The 17,500-nt window shown below is 38.0% G+C and overlaps 1 protein-coding gene across 1 annotated transcript in view; it reads left to right on the plus strand.

Annotated features, from left to right (window-relative positions):
• Positions 1 to 17,500, plus strand: part of LOC115212199 (inter alpha-trypsin inhibitor, heavy chain 4-like) — a 36,661-nt gene that overhangs the window by 9,034 nt on the left and 10,127 nt on the right. The window contains exons 2-9 of the mRNA XM_036502788.1: positions 311 to 468; positions 7,095 to 7,205; positions 7,297 to 7,547; positions 8,080 to 8,243; positions 10,581 to 10,869; positions 11,724 to 12,412; positions 13,454 to 13,526; positions 14,761 to 14,781. Coding sequence (XP_036358681.1) covers positions 311 to 468; positions 7,095 to 7,205; positions 7,297 to 7,547; positions 8,080 to 8,243; positions 10,581 to 10,869; positions 11,724 to 12,412; positions 13,454 to 13,526; positions 14,761 to 14,781 — 1,756 coding nt within the window. The remainder of the gene's footprint in view (positions 1 to 310; positions 469 to 7,094; positions 7,206 to 7,296; positions 7,548 to 8,079; positions 8,244 to 10,580; positions 10,870 to 11,723; positions 12,413 to 13,453; positions 13,527 to 14,760; positions 14,782 to 17,500) is intronic.

Raw genomic sequence — 17,500 nt, forward strand, 5'->3', positions numbered from 1 at the left:
AAATTTCGGTAAAATTTCCACTTATTTCTTATTTCTATTTTCCTAAAATTTTCGTTACGTCTTGCAACCTTATCAGCAGTCTTATTTTAGGAAAATAAAAATAAGAAATAAGTGGAAATTTTACCGGTGAGTGTGTTACATTACAAGGCACAAAAAAAAAAAATGACTCTCCCCAGACACAACAGAATATGCTTCAACATACGAACTCATATAAAGAATCTTGCAAACCAAATCCAAAAACGAAATGTTACATAAATGTTAACAGTAAATTTATTGTTATACTAACGATATTTCTTGGATTTCTTTTCAGAAAGCAACCCTGAAATCCATTCATGTAATCAGCGATATTAAATATCGATTTGCTACCACTCTGGTTTCCATGAAATATTATAACCCGTACAATTCTTCAGTCAGCGCAGACTTCCACGTAATGATGCCGCATAATTCATTTATATCGAATTTTTCTATGTAAGTATTGTTCTTTTTTCACAATATATACTTTTAGTCTATTTTACTGTTGTTTTAAATCCTTGAAAAGTGGACCATGCGATGTATGAATTTTTAGTTTTCTCTTCGATTATATTATTAACGAGCAAAATGCCCCCGTCCAATGGACGGTGCTGAATCATATCTGCTGAATAAAAAGCAATCAGTGTTTTCTTTTCATTAAAAAATAATTGAGCATGCCTTTATTTCAATAAAATTTTTGGTTTTGTTACACGAAGTTAAGGCAAAAAAAAACCTTCTTGAGAAACCAAATAGTCTTTCCTTCCTTCATGCCAAGTTTGAAGAAAATATCTCTTTTGCATCTTACTTTTTGCTCTCTTAAACATACTGCATTTTGTGGCATTATTTCAAGCCAGTCGACTTTTTTGCGCAAACTGTACGTGCATTTTTCTCGCGTATGCGTAGTATCGATCGCGACAGCTGATGTATTTGCGCGTACAAATGCACGTACCCACGGCTTTATCGATCACATTCTCACCTGGAATCGATTTTTGTAATTTTTTAAAGACTTATACACGCCTTGATACCGTCGGTATCTACATATAAAATTTGAGCGCAATCGGATGGAGGATGCCCGAGATCTAGAAAACACACACACAGACAGATGGAACGGATTTTATATAACAGATGTTCAATTGATGATCCCAAAATGTTATATTTTATTGAAAGAACAGCAATTTACCAAACTTGACTATTTTGTAAATCTAGAATTGTATTTTTAACATTCTTATAAGAACTGTGATGAAAAAGAATTGTGTATACATTTTAAAAATCTTCTGATCGGAAAACACTTTATAGACTTTCGTGATCTCTTTTCTTTTACTAGTAAATATCAATACTAGCAAGATTCGTCAGTTTCATTCTCAGCTGGAAGTTCTGAAGGTGAACAATAGAGGAAAACCAGATGACATGAAAGTACCAGAAGGAAGTTGTTCTGCAAAGGAAAATGTAATCAAAATATTGGGTTGTCCGGAAAGTTCGTGCCAATTTTTAAAGGAATGTAAAAGATCAATAAAAACTTGCCATTACATTTTTAATCAACCAAATATGTACTATTTTGTTGCTAGATGCGTCTCCATCTTTGCTTTAACTAGAAAATACCCTCTTCTCAGAATTGAGGTGGTTTCATGGCAAATAATTCATCAAGGTAGCTTTTTACGTCATCCAAGGAATTGAAATGTTTACCATTAAGACTATTCTGCAGAGACCTGAATAAGTGGAAATCCGAAGGAGCAATATCTGGTGAATATGGAGGGTGGGGTAACACATCTCAGCCGAGCTGCAGCAATTTTTGTCTGGTTTCCCAAAGCATCAAGTGCCGAAAATGAACTTTATTATCTTCCATTTCAAACGGTTACAGAATTAACACAGGAACTTAAACCTGCTTCCACGAAAAGATAGCTTAAACTGTGGTCTAAATTTTTCAACTATTTTCAAACAAGATGATGGTCGTGAACCTCCTCCATTTGATAGATCGGTACCTCCAATGCTTCGATTAGTCATCACACGGGACGAAGTCAAACGTGTTATTCAAGGCCTCGATGTCAACAAGGGTCACGGCCCTGACGGCATACACCCACGGGTTATCAAAGCGTTGGCTCCGGTCATCTGCGAGCCCTTAACACGACTATTCAATATGTCATTGGCGACGGGTGTTATACCTGCAGACTGGAAAACAGCGATAATCTGCCCAAGTTTCAAGAAAGGGAGCCGCGAAGACCCGCTTAACTACCGACCGGTTTCCCTTACATCAATAATCAGCAAGATGTTCGAAACCATCCTTAAGAAAAGTATGATGCTCCACCTCCTAAACACAGCCTCTATCTCTGATTCCCAACACGGCTTCGTGCCGAAGAGATCATGCTTGACCAACTTACTAGTAATGGAAGAATTGGTGACGCGCATCCTCGATGATAGTGATGCTGTTGACATCGTTTTATTGGACTTTGCCAAAGCTTTTGACTCGGTAAACCACCGCCTATTACTTGTCAAGCTTCAAGCATATAGTTTCCATCCGGATATTATACGATGGGTTGGTGCCTTCCTCTCAGATCGCTCCTTCCAAGTCCAAGTTAATGGTTCGCGGTCCGACGTCTCCAGTGCGAGCAGTGGCGTGCCTCAAGGTTCAGTGCTTGGGCCCTTGTTGTTCTTAGTCTTCATAAATGACTTGCTCGACGACCTCACGCAACACACCCTTCTATTTGCCGACGATATCAAACTGGTCGCTCCTCGCGGTAATATAGAGGATCTTCGTCGATGCCTCCACCAAATTTGGAAGTGGTCTAACGATTGGGACCTGTGTCTGAACGTGTCAAAGTGCTGTCATCTGCCTGTCGGCTCTACTCCTGCAACTCAACTTGATTTCGAGCCGGGTCGTCTGCTGCTGGAGAGGACCGATCAGGTAAAGGACCTGGGTATCTTGGTGGATTCCTCCTTTTCGCCTTCGGCCCAGTGCGTCCATGCTGCCAACAAAGCACGCGGAATTCTGTTCTTGATTCGACGGTCATTCGGAATGCTCACAGCAGCCATATTCCTACCACTCTATGTCACGCTGGTGAGACCCATATTGGAGTATGGGATTCAGGCCTCTTCTCCTTATCTCCTCAAAGACATACAGCATCTCGAAAGAGTCCAGAGGCTGGCTACCCGCATGGTTCATGGTCTCAAAAATTTGTCCTACGAAGAAAGGCTGAGGACGCTCGACCTTTATTCTCTTGAAAAACGCCGCCGCCGTGGTGATCTCATTCTCGCCCACAACATTATAAGCGGAAAGTGTAACCTCTCGAAAGAGCTGTTCTTCACTCCTGCTCCAGAGCGTCGGCTGCGGGGTCATTCCGAAAAGCTCTACCTGCGACGATTTCATCTCAATCGAAGGAGAGGAGCTTTCTCCGTCCGGGTTGCGGATCCGTGGAACAAGCTGCCGGACGAGATGGTGAAGATGCCGACGACCGCTTTGTTCAAAGCCTCCCTGGACCTCAAGTGGCCTGAACTCTTTACATGAACACCACCCTGTACTTAACTCCATGTCCCCCTACATGGCCTTGCTATTTGCTTTTGAGCCAAATTAACTAACTAACTAAATGGAAGAGTAATCAAATCCTATTTTATGGACTCCACCATGTTCTAAAATAAGTCGAAAGATAAGCTACTATAAATCGGCACGAACTTTCCGGACAACCCAATACTTCAGAGACAAATCTGAATGAAAATAAATCATTGTTAAAAACGCTGGCAGCACAGTAAAAATGACAAATGTTTCATTATTTACTATTTCTGAATTTAACTTCTGTGTGAATTGCTTGGGGAAACATAGACTGTAACAAGTAGATTTGCAATAAATATTCTATATAAAAATGTTCAGCAGATATGTTGGATATGTGAAACACTAGCAATAAGAGGGAAAATAGAAGAATGACAGCGAAGAGCACGGTATGCGGTTTCGGTGGGTTTACGTAAAAAGTCGTCGTAAATTGATCGAACTCAGCCTGCTTTATGACGATTATTCTTGATTGAAAACCTACTTTATCTCTGATCCACCTGAGGCTGCTAAGCGAATGACTAAAGCATTCATCTCTGCATATCCTTTTATATTTTCACGTACAACTAAATTCCATAAAAATCAAAACACCCCAGTAATTGGTGTACAACTGTGTAGAAGTGCATCTTATAATATCCCGAAATCACCATCCACTGGAAAGTGTTTATCCAACATTACATCGTCTGTAACATTAAAAAGGTAAAAGAGACATAATGTGCAGATTGCAAGTTTCCGTGCCTCCCAGATTTCAACAGAACATTATAAACACCATTATATTTGCTGTTTATTTTAACTTTTAAATCTTTGCTTCTTGCACACAAATATGCTTCAAATCATTTGTGACTTCGGATTTACTCTCTTTTACTTGTTTCAGTCGTTTGACTGTGGCCATGCTGGAGCACCGCCTTTAGTCGAGTAAATCGCCCCCAGGACTTATTCTTTGTAAGCCTAGTACTTATTCTATCGGTCTCTTTTTCCGAACCGCTAAGTTACGGGGACGTAAAAACACCAGCATCGGTTGTCAAGCAATGCTAGGGGGACAAACACAGACACACAAACACACACACATACATATACATATACTGACATATATATATATATATATATATATATATATATATATATACATACATAATACATACATACATATATATATATATACATACATAATACATACATATATATATATAATATATATATATATATGCATACATAATACATACATACATATATATATATATATACATACATAATACATACATATATATATTATATATACATACATAATACATACATATATATATTATATATATATACATACATAATACATACATATATATATATATATATATACATACATAATACATACATACATATATATATATATATATATACATACATAATACATACATATATATATATATATATATATACATACATAATACATACATATATATATATATATAATACATACATATATATATATATATATACATACATAATACATACACATATATATATATACATACATAATACATACATATATATATACATACATAATACATACATATATATACATATATATATACATAATACATACATATATATATATACATATATATATACATAATACATACATATATATATATACATATATATATACATAATACATACATATATATATACATAATACATACATATATATATATACATATATATATACACAATACATACATATATATATATACATATATACGACAGGCTTCTTTCAGTTTTCGTCTACCAAATCCACTCACAAGGCTTTGGTCGGCCCGAGGCTATAGTAGAAGACACTTGCGCAAGGTGCCACGCAGTGAGACTGAACCTGGAACCATGTGGTTCGTAAGCAAGCTACTTACCACACTGCCACCAAAAACTTCTATACATACAATCTCACAAGGGTTTCTGAGAAAGCTTCTTTCACCAAACTCTTACGCAGCAGAAGTATGTAAAAGTGCCATAACACGTTTGGTGCCTTGTTCAGTGTGCTATAGACTGGAAAAGTTTTTAAATCATTGCTCTAGAATAAGCCACAAGTATAGCAATCTTAATGAAATTGCCAATTACTCACATTCAAATATCTCAAGTAATGGAAGACCATGTAAACCATCACATCATTCACAGAGAAAAATATATCAGATATTTGCTCCCCTATGTGATCCGCTATTGGTCTATCGCATTCAAGAATCCCGTTGAAAGCAATATTGTTAAACTTGCCTTTAGGAAAGCTTTTGAATTGCCTGGCATCAAAGCCTTCTGGTCATTTTGTGTGTGTTTGGGGTTCATTCCTCTCTAGCATCTTCGTTATGAAGATCATTGGATGATATGCTAAGTATAACAATTCATTCTGTTCTTATACAACCTACTACTTCCTCCACAATCCAACCCATAATAAACCACATTTCTACACAAATGGTGCCACTGTTTATTCGCCTTTATGTCGATATATAAATATTCTGTGGAGGCGCAATGGCCCAGTGGTTAGGGCAGCGGGCTCGCAGTCGTAGGATCGCGGTTTCAATTCCCAGACCGGGCGTTGCGAGTGTTTATTGAGCGAAAACACCTAAAGCTCCACGAGGCTCCGGCGGATGGTGGTGGCGATCCCTGCTGTACTCTTTCGCCACAACTTTCTCTCACTCTTTCTTCTGTTGGCCTGCCCGCTTAGCCAGTGGGGTGGCGTCATTTGAAGGCTAAAACAATGCGAAGCACATTCTGTCCAGCGATGTGTAGCAACATCTGATAGCATGGTTGGTCACGTGATCACGTGATAAATATTCTATTTGAATGTCCAACACATCAAGCTCACGATGTCTCGAAACGTTCCCAAAGGTCAGAAACTGTCTCTTTTTATATGAATAACTCATAAATGGTATAACCTTTAAACTTAAAATATCCACTGAAATACATTAAAAAATAATTAATTTTGGCGCCAAGTTTATTTGATTATTACATATTTCAATATCACCAAGCATCATGAGATATAATTTAAACGGCTTACAGGTAGGTAACTAATTTATGCTTGGTTTACTCTATATTTTTATACAAGTTATCGTCATGGCTTGGATGTGGCCCGGCTCCTTTGTGTTTCAACAGTTTTGGGCCAAAACGTTTACATAAGGTCGTGGGAGTTTCTTCTCTGAAGATCTATTATTCAGCTCTCCCTAACATTTCTTACTAGACTGTCCCACTATAGATATCATGCAGTACACACTTTGCACTATCTAACCATCAAATGGTATGCAGTCCTTCTGTAGATTATTACATATCTCATGATGCTTGGTGATATTGAAATAATAGATATTTATTCGACTCTGTTATCAATTTATATTACGACTAGCAGTATCGCCCGGCGTTGCTCGGGTTTGTAAGGGAAATAACTATATAAACATTTTTAGAGAGTTACACAGAGAGCAAAATGAAAGGAGTTACAAATATTTTTAAAATTCTAAAATAATTTTAGTGATTTTTTTCAATGTTGTTTATATTTACTTAATTTTATTGTCGATTGTAGGGAAATTGATGGAAACGTGACTGTAGGAGAAGTAAAAGAAAAATCAGTTGCTAAAAATATTTACGATCATGCCGTTGAAACAGGGCAGAGTGCTGGATATATTGAAGTCAAGTAACGTATTATTTTCCTCATATTTATTAATCTTAGTATTCTAATTACTATATCTTCAAAATAATTTGCCTCTTTTTCTGTCATTTTCCAGACACCGCTTCACAAATGTCTTTGATATATCTGTTAACGTTGAACCCCAAAAGGATATAGTTTACAATTTAACATACCAAGAACTTCTGACACGACAAGACTATAAATATAGGCACGTTATTCATTTGTCAAATGGTGGAATTATTGATGACTTTTTAGTTGAGGTTTTCATTACGGAACCTCAAGACATTATTGATTTGTCTGTACCTGAAATTATAGGTGATATATTAATGAATATCACGGATAACACAGGTAGGTAACTAATTTATGCTTGGTTTACTCTATATTTTTATACAAGTTATCGTCATGGCTTGGATGTGGCCCGGCTTCTTTGTGTTTCAACAGTTTTGGGCCAAAACGTTTACATAAGGTCGTGGGAGTTTCTTCTCTGAAGATCTATTATTCAGCTCTCCCTAACATTTCTTACTAGACTGTCCAACTATAGATATCATGCAGTACACACTTTGCACTATCTAATCATCAAATGGTATGCAGTCCTTCGTTAAATACTGTACTGTCTTACAGTAATAAAATGCTGCTTACGATATAGTTAATGTGAAGATGCCCTGCGCTGACATAACGTTACTCGCCCAAGGTAAACATTAATTCTGCCGCTGTTCGCTTTACATTGTTACACAGTTAATATGACACTGTTCTGTAGTCGACATTAGATAGTCCATGAAGCCGTTTAAATTATATCTCATGATGCTTGGTGATATTGAAATAATAGATATTTATTCGACTCTGTTATCAATTTATATTACGATGTTTGTTTTTCAAACAGAGCTAGATTCTGCTTCAATTGAGTATACCAGCAGTAGAGAGGTTTACATCAAATACAGCCCAAGTCGTAAACAGCAAGAAGAAATTTCAGACAAAGATGGCGTTGCAGGCTTACTCAGAGTGGAATATAACGTGGATCGTCAAAATAATTCAAATTTGATATACGTAAGATAATTATTTTTATGATAATTTCTCATCATGCTATTGTTCAATCTTATGAATGTATCACCATCATTTCTTCAAAACAACATATTCTGGAAAAAACTATAACTTTATCAGTTACAATGAATCATAATTATATTATAGTTGTCTGTAGGCGTAGGAGTGGCTGTGTGGTAAGTAGCTTGCTTACCAACCACATGGTTCCGGGTTCAGTCCCACTGCGTGGCACCTTGGGCCGGTGTCTTCTTCTATAGCCTCGGGCCGACCAAAGCCTTGTAAGTGGATTTGGTAGACGGAAACTGAAAGAAGCCTGTCGTATATATATATATATATATATATATATATATATATATATATATATATATATGTGTATATATGTATGTATGTATATGCGTGTATATGTTTGTATGTCTGTGTTTGTCCCTCCAACATCGCTTGACAACCGATGATGGTATATTTACGTCCCCGTAATATAGCGGTTCGGCAAAAGAGACCGAATAGAATAAGTCCTGGGGTCTATTTGCTCGACTAAAGGCGGTGCTCCAGAATGGCCACAGTCAAATGACTGAAACAAGTAAAAGAGAAGCGTTATTAACTTCATGTACAACAAATTGTTTTTATTTATTCTTTCTTTACCTTTTCCCTTTCTGTCTCTTTCCCTCTCTACCTTTCACTCACTCACACTCTCTCTCATATTTGAGTGTGCTCATGTTTCCATATTTCTATGTTAGCACGCCGGGCGAAATGCATAGCCGTATTTCGTCTGCCGTTACGTTCTGAGTTCAAATTCCGCCGAGGTCGACTTTGCCTTTCATGCTTTCGGGGTCGATTAAATAAGTAGCAGTTACGCACTGGGGTCGATATAATCGACTTAATCCGTTTGTCTGTCCTTGTTTGTTCCTTCTGTGTTTAGCCCCTTGTGGGTAGTAAAGAAATAGAAATAGGTATTTCGATCGTCGCTACGTTCTGAGTTTAAATTCCGCCGAGGTCGACTTTGCCTTTCATCCTTTCGGGGTCGATAAATTAAGTACCAGCTGCGCACTGGGGTCGATCTGATCGACTGGTCCCTACTCCCCCAAAATTTTGCGCCTTGTGCTTAGAGTAGAAATGAATATTAGTTAAGGGTAAGCCAATTGGTATTCATACCATTCTTAAGGGCATTACATTTGCCTAAAATACCACGTGGTAGGTTCGAACCTGGGACCTTGTGATTACAAAAATTTTCTGAAACGTCCAGCCATACTTCAACTACTTTTTGAGGAAACAATCTGAAATCGTATGGAATATGATTAACTTAGCGTCAGGCCAGTAACTAGGAGTTATTTGAAACCTGTTTCATCCAATACTGCGGTACATTGAACACAGAGGAAGCGAGAATTATCTGAAATTACTACACTAAACTGATACTGAGCTACGTTAAGTATTTATGTATTTCCGATAAATTGGGTTACTCTGTTACTCTATGTCTTGTCAGTAAATTTGGTAGACATAAAATATATGGACGTCCACCGCATGCATGCATGCATGTATGCATGTATGTATGTATGTATGGAATGTAGATAACGAAAACTATGTCACATTTTAAACCTGAGAAAAGTTTTACATTGTTCTACTGTTCCGCAAACAGACTGTATTTGTAATGTGCGAGTCGGTTGATTTTGTTTTTTCTGAAAATCCAAGCTTATAGAGGCTTACGGTTAGGCATTTACCAGACTGACCAGCAATTACCAGACTGACAGTTAGACATGTATGTATGTATGTATGTATGTACTTATACATATTGTGACCCCCTTCGGTCATGAATGACCATGGTATTGCACCTAGAAAGTTACCCTCCGAGGCACAAGTCTGGGCAAAGTTGTTTATGGAAGACCAGCAGTCGCCCACGCATACCAGCTTCCCCTCTCCACGCCACCGATGTTATCCAAGGGAAAGACAAAAGCCGATACAGCTTGGCACCTGTGACGTCGCAGCTCATTTATTAACGTGCAAGTGGCTGCGCACTCCACCGACACGTGTGCCCTTAACGTAGTTCTCGGGGAGATTCAGCATGACACAGAGTGTGACAAGGCTGGCCCTTTGAAATACAGGTACAACAGAAACAGGAAGAAAGAGTGAGAGAAAGTTGTGGTGAAAGAGTACAGCAGGGTTCGCCACTACCCCCTGCGGAAGCCTCGTGGAGCTTTTAGGTGATATATGCGATATAGTTTCAGTCTTAACATTACCATCTATATTTGTAATAGACCATACTAAATATTAGATGGGAAACTTTTCTGTGAACTATTAAGTTAAACCGTCATTAACGTTTTATTCCTCCACCTTCCGCTCTCAAATTTCCAGGCATCTGATGGCTACTTTGTGCATTTCTTCACTCCCGATTCCTTACCAAGTCTTCCAAAGCACATTATATTTATGCTTGATGTCAGCGGATCAATGTATTGTTGTAAAATTGGACCCCTGAAAGAAGCTATGGAAAATATCCTTGATCAACTCAATCCAGAGCTTGATGCATTTCTCATTGGAAAATTCAGTAGTGATGTTTCATGGATGATGGACAAATTTTTAATAGCGAACAATACTAACAAAGAATTAGGCAAAAATTACATTAAGGCACTCCAAGCCGATGGATGTAAGTTAAAAATTTATTTCTTATATTTATGTACACAAGTCTCAAACTGTTTCTCCATGTTATATTTCATTACAATTTATTATAACATTTATTATTATAAAGTTTAATGCAGCGAGCTGGCAGAATCGTTAGCACGCCGGGCGAAATGCTTAGCGGTATTTCGTCTGCCGTTACGTTGTGAGTTCAAATTCCGCCTAGGTCGACTTTGCCTTTCATCCTTTCGGGGTCGATAAATTAAGTACCAGTTACGCACTGGGGTCGATGTAATCGACTTAATACCTATGTCTGACCTTGTTTGTCCCTTCTATGTTTAGCCCCTTGTGGGTAATAAAGAAATAGGTATTTCGTCTGTCTTTACGTTCTGAGTTCAATTTGCGCTGAGGTCGACTTTACCTTTCATCCTTTCGGGGTCGATTAAATGAGTACCAGTTACGCACTGGGGCCGATATAATCGACTTAATCCGTTTGTCTGTCCTTGTTTGTCCTCTCCGTGTGTAGCCCCTTGTGGGTTGTAAAGAAATAGGTATTTCGTCTGTCTTTACGTTCTGAGTTCAAATTGCGCTGAGGTCGACTTTGCCTTTCATCCTTTCGGGGTCGATTAATTAAATACTAGTTGCGCACTGGGATCGATCTAATCGTCTGGCTCCTCCCCACAAATTTTAGGCCTTGTTCATATAGTAGAAAGGATTATTATTATAATAAAGTTTAAGGCGGTGAGCTGGCAGAATTGTTAGCGCGCTATCATTATAAAATTTATTTTATTAAAACTTTTATTAATAACCCTAATTCTTTGAGTTACAGGCATTCTGTTATATTTTTCTCTGTGTGTATATGTAATTTTACTCTTGTTTCAGTTACAAATATCAACTCTGCTCTCCTTCAAAGTATAGAGAAACATAAACCTGCTCTAACCTCTACAAAGAAAAGTATCATCATCTTTCTCACTGACGGAGATCCAACTGTAGGAGTCACTGACGTCGAAATTATCAAGAAAAATGTCAGAGAAGCTAACGAACAGATTTCATTATTTGCCCTTTGTTTCGGAGAAGACTGTGACAGTAAATTTCTTCGTGAGGTTGCCACGGAAAATGGGGGCTTCAACGGGAAGATCTACGTAGACTCTGATAGTAGTCTCCAATTTGAAAATCTCTATAAAGAAATATCTAGCATTTTATTAAAGGACATTACGTTTGTTTACTTAGATGGTGCCGTTAATACTAGTTCTACATCATTTAGCAACTACTTCAAAGGATCAGAATTAGTTGTTTCCGGTGTTTTGTCGCAAGAATACCTATCGACCATAAAAGTAAATTTAACAATGACAAATTTTTGGGGTCGTGATAACGAAATATTGGAACTAGAATTATATGGAGATGACTTTACCATATACGATGACGGTTTTTCACAAAATTCCAGTTTGACTAGTATTCAGTCATTTTCTGAAATTACCGAAAAGACTTATGCTTACATCACCTTGCAGCAACTTCTCAAGAAAAACAGAACAGAGGAAGTGCGACATGATATTCTTAATTTGGCTCTAAAGGTGAGTAAAAAGGATGTTATAATTAGTTATTTACCTATATTTAAAAAATAAAATGGCTTATATTAATTATATTAGTTTAAATTAATTAGTTTATATTAGTTATCGTCATCACAGATTCATACAAATCATTCAACCGACAAATCAGCCAATATGTATCTTAGTTGTTATTATTTAAAGATTCTAAGGCGGCGAGCTGGCAGAATCGTTAGCACGCCGGGCGAAATGCGTAGCGGTATTTCGTCTGCTGTTACGTTCTGAGTTCAAATTCCACCGAGGTCAACTTTGCCTTTCATCCTTTCGAGCTCGATAAATTAAGTACCAGTTACGCACTGGGGTCGATGTAATCGACTTAATACCTATGTCTGTCCTTGTTTGTCCCCTCTATGTTTAGCCCCTTGTGGGTAATAAAGAAATAGGTATTTCGTCCGTCTTTACGTTCTGAATTCAAATGCCGCCGAAGTCGACTTTGCTTTTCATCCTTTCGGGGTCGATAAATTAAGTACCAGTTACGCACTGGGGTCGATGTAATCGACTTAATCCATTTGTCTGTCTTTGTTTATCCCCTTTGTGTGTAGCTCTTTGTGGGTAGTAAAGAAATAGGTATTTCTTCCGTATTTACGTTCTGAGTTCAAATGCCGCCGAGGTCGACTTTGCTTTTCATCCTTTCGGGATCGATAAATTAAGTACCAGTTACATACTGGGGTCGATCTAATCGACTGGTCCCCCCCTCCCTCAAAACTTCAGGCCTTGTACCTATGGAAGAAAGGATTATCTAAAGAAAAACAAAAGGCAAAGTTGGACAAAATTGAACCAATATGAACGAAAGTGAATAATCTATTACCTTTATTCTAGCACTCTACGGCTTTAGCTATTTTCACAGCTCTTGAAGCTGATAGTTGCTACCTAAAATATACAAGCAGTGAAAACGTAGAAATATGATGTCGATGGTGGAGCGTTTGAATTGCATCTATTACATTCACGTATTGTTTTCATTTTAATATCTCTGTTTCACTAAATGCCTAATTTTCTTCTTTGTCACAGTATAATTTCGTAACTCCATTAACATCAATGGTTGTCGCCAACTCAAAAGTAAAAGAACATTTTTTTGAAGAAGGTAATTTTTTTTCATTCATACCATTTTAAACTATTTTCATAAACTTCTTGTTGAAAGGAATTAGCCATGATCGTTTATCTCATAAAACTTAAAAGTACGAGGGGATGCTGAAAAGTTCCTGGATTTTAAGGGTGTCGTGAAAGGCCTGGCTTTTACAGGGTTCTTTTACAGGGCTTAGGAAAACTGAAGGACCGCTGCAATAAGTGTGTGAATCTGAGAGGGGAATATGTTGAATGAATAATTTCAGCAGCCCCTCGTATCTTCATTCTACTTTATATCATATCGTATCCCCTATTGCCATGATCTTCAGCTAGATATAAAATGTACAGATATGCATGATAATTTGGAAAATTAGGTGCTAAAGTAAAGTTCCTTCCCGAGTCATACCGACTTATAAGGGTTTCTAATATTGCGAGAAAAGATCTTGTAATAGTTTTTACAAGATCTCATAAAATTATTTGCTTTTTGTTTAAGTAACTCCTGAAGTTTCTGCGTGAGGCAAAGCATCTCTGATATTTATTTCACTTTTTCTGCTTACTTCTCTTATTCTAGCATCTTAATGTTCTCCAACAAATATATTATTACAACCCATTTCGGAGCTGTTGCTCAGCCTTAGTATTTTTATTTATATTCTTTGCACTATAAAAAGTCTGACCGAAGTATTTTCCTATCTCTTTTCTTAATGACAGTACATAACTACTCCGTCCACATCATAACGATCTATTTCAGTAAATCTGTCTTCATCACTTCAACTATTAACTGCAGAAAGCTGTGACTAACGATGGAGAGATAGGCAACTTATTAAAACAGTTCTTTATTCTTCCCATAGTTTTCCTTTTTGTGTTCGCTGTTCTTCTTTAATCAAACTTCTCTGAGGTGAGAAAGTATTATAATTGATAGTAAGATATAATTACATTGTACGTGCTATGCAATATCGCAATGACTAATTTCATAATTTATTGTGACAATACATAATATTACATTAATTGTACTTTAGACTGATCCAGCAAACATTTTCATCTAATTACTATCTTAGTCTGTATCATACTGATACAAATAAAGAAAACCTGTATTTATGTAATTGTTTTAAAATTTATATGAGTTTTCCCATTATAACTGATACCACTGCTGGCACAGTTTTCACTATATTACTATGATTTCATACTATAAATTTTATTTCCAGATTAACCATTATTATTTCAATTGTCAACAATGTATTTCTCTTCCTTTGTAGAAACAAAACAAATTCCGCGACGTAAGTATATTCACATTTGACTTGTTTAAAATAACAATACTCTATGAACTCTTGCTTTCATAATCCATTTCAAGTCATGCATGAAATAAACAACTTTTGTTTTTTATTCTGTAGCTTTGGTTTTTTTATTCCGCGTATTACTAGTAATGTCATTTTGATTGAGCACAAAACCATTTATTTTATATAGAAGTGATACAGAATATCGAAGCGACTCTAGTATATTACTTGTACTTATTTTATCGAGCCTATGAAGATATAAGGTGATACCTGCACAATGAACTCGGCTGAGACCCCAGAACCATTTCACTCGTGGTTTATAGTCCCGCAAATCGGCATTGTGCGAATACTGAAGCAGAATATAGACGAGCTGACTATTCTTCGTATGCTTTGCATAATGCAAGATGCTAGCGGCTCACATGAGGCCTTATCTGTAGAGTTTATTCCTAACAAGCACTCTTGGTAAAGGACTTTAAGAAATTGTTCATAATCCTTGAAAGTCCTCTAAAAGAGATGACAGAGATAACACTGTCGTCGAAACTCTGAAATTTTCCCGTGTCAACCATATTCTCTAGTAACCCTCTAAGAATACGCGGGCTGACGTCCCCTATACTACTACTACTACTACTACTACTACTACTACAACTAATAATAATAATAATAATTGCACTGGAACATATGCCGTCAGTATGATATTCCGCACCCTAGGAACTGGTATGAACACCATCCAGAGCCAGTCACTGAGGGAGAGAATGTTACCATTCTATGAGATTATGAAATACATTCAGACAGGCAAATAAATGATAACAAAGCTGATATCGTCATCAAAAACCTAAAACAAGAAACATGCCGGTTAATTCATATCACAGTACCTACTGATAGAAACATCTCAACAAAAGAATTTGAAAAACTGTCGAAATATAAGGACTTTGAGATTGAGATAACTAGGACGTGGCAATTAAAAGCCAAAACTATCCCTGTTGTAGTAGGTGCCCTGGAAATGATCAAGAAAGGCACTGACACATTTTTTTTACCAGATCTCTGGGAAACCAACAGTCTATGAAACTCAAGAAGTTTCTCTCCATCTAGTATATACGTGCCTTAGGTCTCTGCTTGAGACCCAATCAGAACATGAAATAAAATGCAATTCAATCGGAAAATGGTAATAATAATAATAATGATGATAATAATAATAATAATAATAATGGTCTCAAATCTTTGCACAAGGCCAGCAAGTTCGGGGGAAGGCTACGTTGATTACATCAACCCCAGTTTACGTCTGATCAAACTGTAGTGCGTACTTTTCCGCTTTCTGGGAAGGGACGCGTTCCGCTGTTCAAGTGCTCCATTTGTTGTCAACACCCGCTGAATGTAGGACTGGGCATGCGCTGAAGTTACGACATCTCCAGCACTTCCTTGACGATGAGCAGATGTGGTCACCTTTTGTTAGACTCGCTCTTCCGCAGCTCGTCTCTTTGACAGTTGCAGTTCTGGATCAAGCGTAGACAGGTACTCACAGCCCTCTGAAAGCCGGTCAATGTGGTCAGTGGAAGTTCCACTTTGGCATTTTATTGAGAGTTAGCGGCGAACAATGTGAAGGCGCATGACTCAGTGGTTAGAGCATCGAGCTTACGATCGTGAGGTTGTGAGCTCGAATCCCGGACCGGGCTGCGTGTTGTGTTCTTGAGCAAGACACTTTATTTCACGTTGCTCCAGTTAACTCAGCTGTAGAAATGAGTTGCGATGCCACGGGTGCCAATCTGTATCGGCCCTTGCCTTTCCCTTGGATAACACTAGTGGCGTGGAGAGGGGAGACCGGTATGCATGGGCGACTGCTGGTCTTCCATAAACAACCTTGCCCGGATTTGTGCCTGGGAGGGTAACTTTCTAGGTGCAATCCCATGGTCAGTGTCGTGACCGAAGTGGGGCCCGACCGAGTGGCGAACAAGTGCATGACGAGAATCAACTGGTTAGTGTGTTCCGGAGGACTTTCGGGCCGGGGCCCATAGATAATTTTCAGAAATTCATGGCTTGTCAGTACTACCAGGTAAATAAACTCCACAGGCATGAAAGCGCCGTCAGCCAGGCTTGCCCGAAATGCACACAGAGCGACAAAACTCTTCTGCATGGTTTCGTTTAATGTCCAAGCATTGCTGACTCGTGGGTTTATGTCGAACACCTGTTATCATGTGTAAGGCAGATGCGGCTATCAGCAGATTCCATTGTGAAGATCGTCTCGCCGCCTTCTTCTGGTCGGTGTGAGGGGAGGGGGGCAGATACTGCTTATTTCTTTGGTGATCTTAGCGAATGAGGTTGCATGGTGGACCAGATTGAAAAGGCTGAAGACAGATACTCTCCTCTTTGGCTAAGAGCTCATCAGCTTCTTCAAGTTGCACTTGAAAAGGAAGGTGAGGTTAGAGAGGAATGTGTTGCTTCCAGGCAATTTTATTGTAAGGTGGGTGAATGTTAGCAAGAATGATCTGCGCGAGTGGACCCACTCTAAGCATGCGCCTGTAGATTGAAGGAAGATGATGTGGAGAAGGCAGTTGATAAAGCCTTCATCGACTTTATCAAGTCCCACTTAGAAAAAAAAGTAAGGATGGAGAAGGTAATGCTGCTCTCTGTATTTTTGTTGAATGGTAAGTGAATGTGGTGGGTACAGCCCGTGTGGATGGTCCTACTCTCAGCAAGCAACTGCAGGCATGAGGGATTGAAGAGGAGA

The sequence above is a fragment of the Octopus sinensis genome, linkage group LG5 (genome assembly GCF_006345805.1).
Source record: "Octopus sinensis linkage group LG5, ASM634580v1, whole genome shotgun sequence".
In the NCBI taxonomy this organism is placed as follows: domain Eukaryota; kingdom Metazoa; phylum Mollusca; class Cephalopoda; order Octopoda; family Octopodidae; genus Octopus; species Octopus sinensis.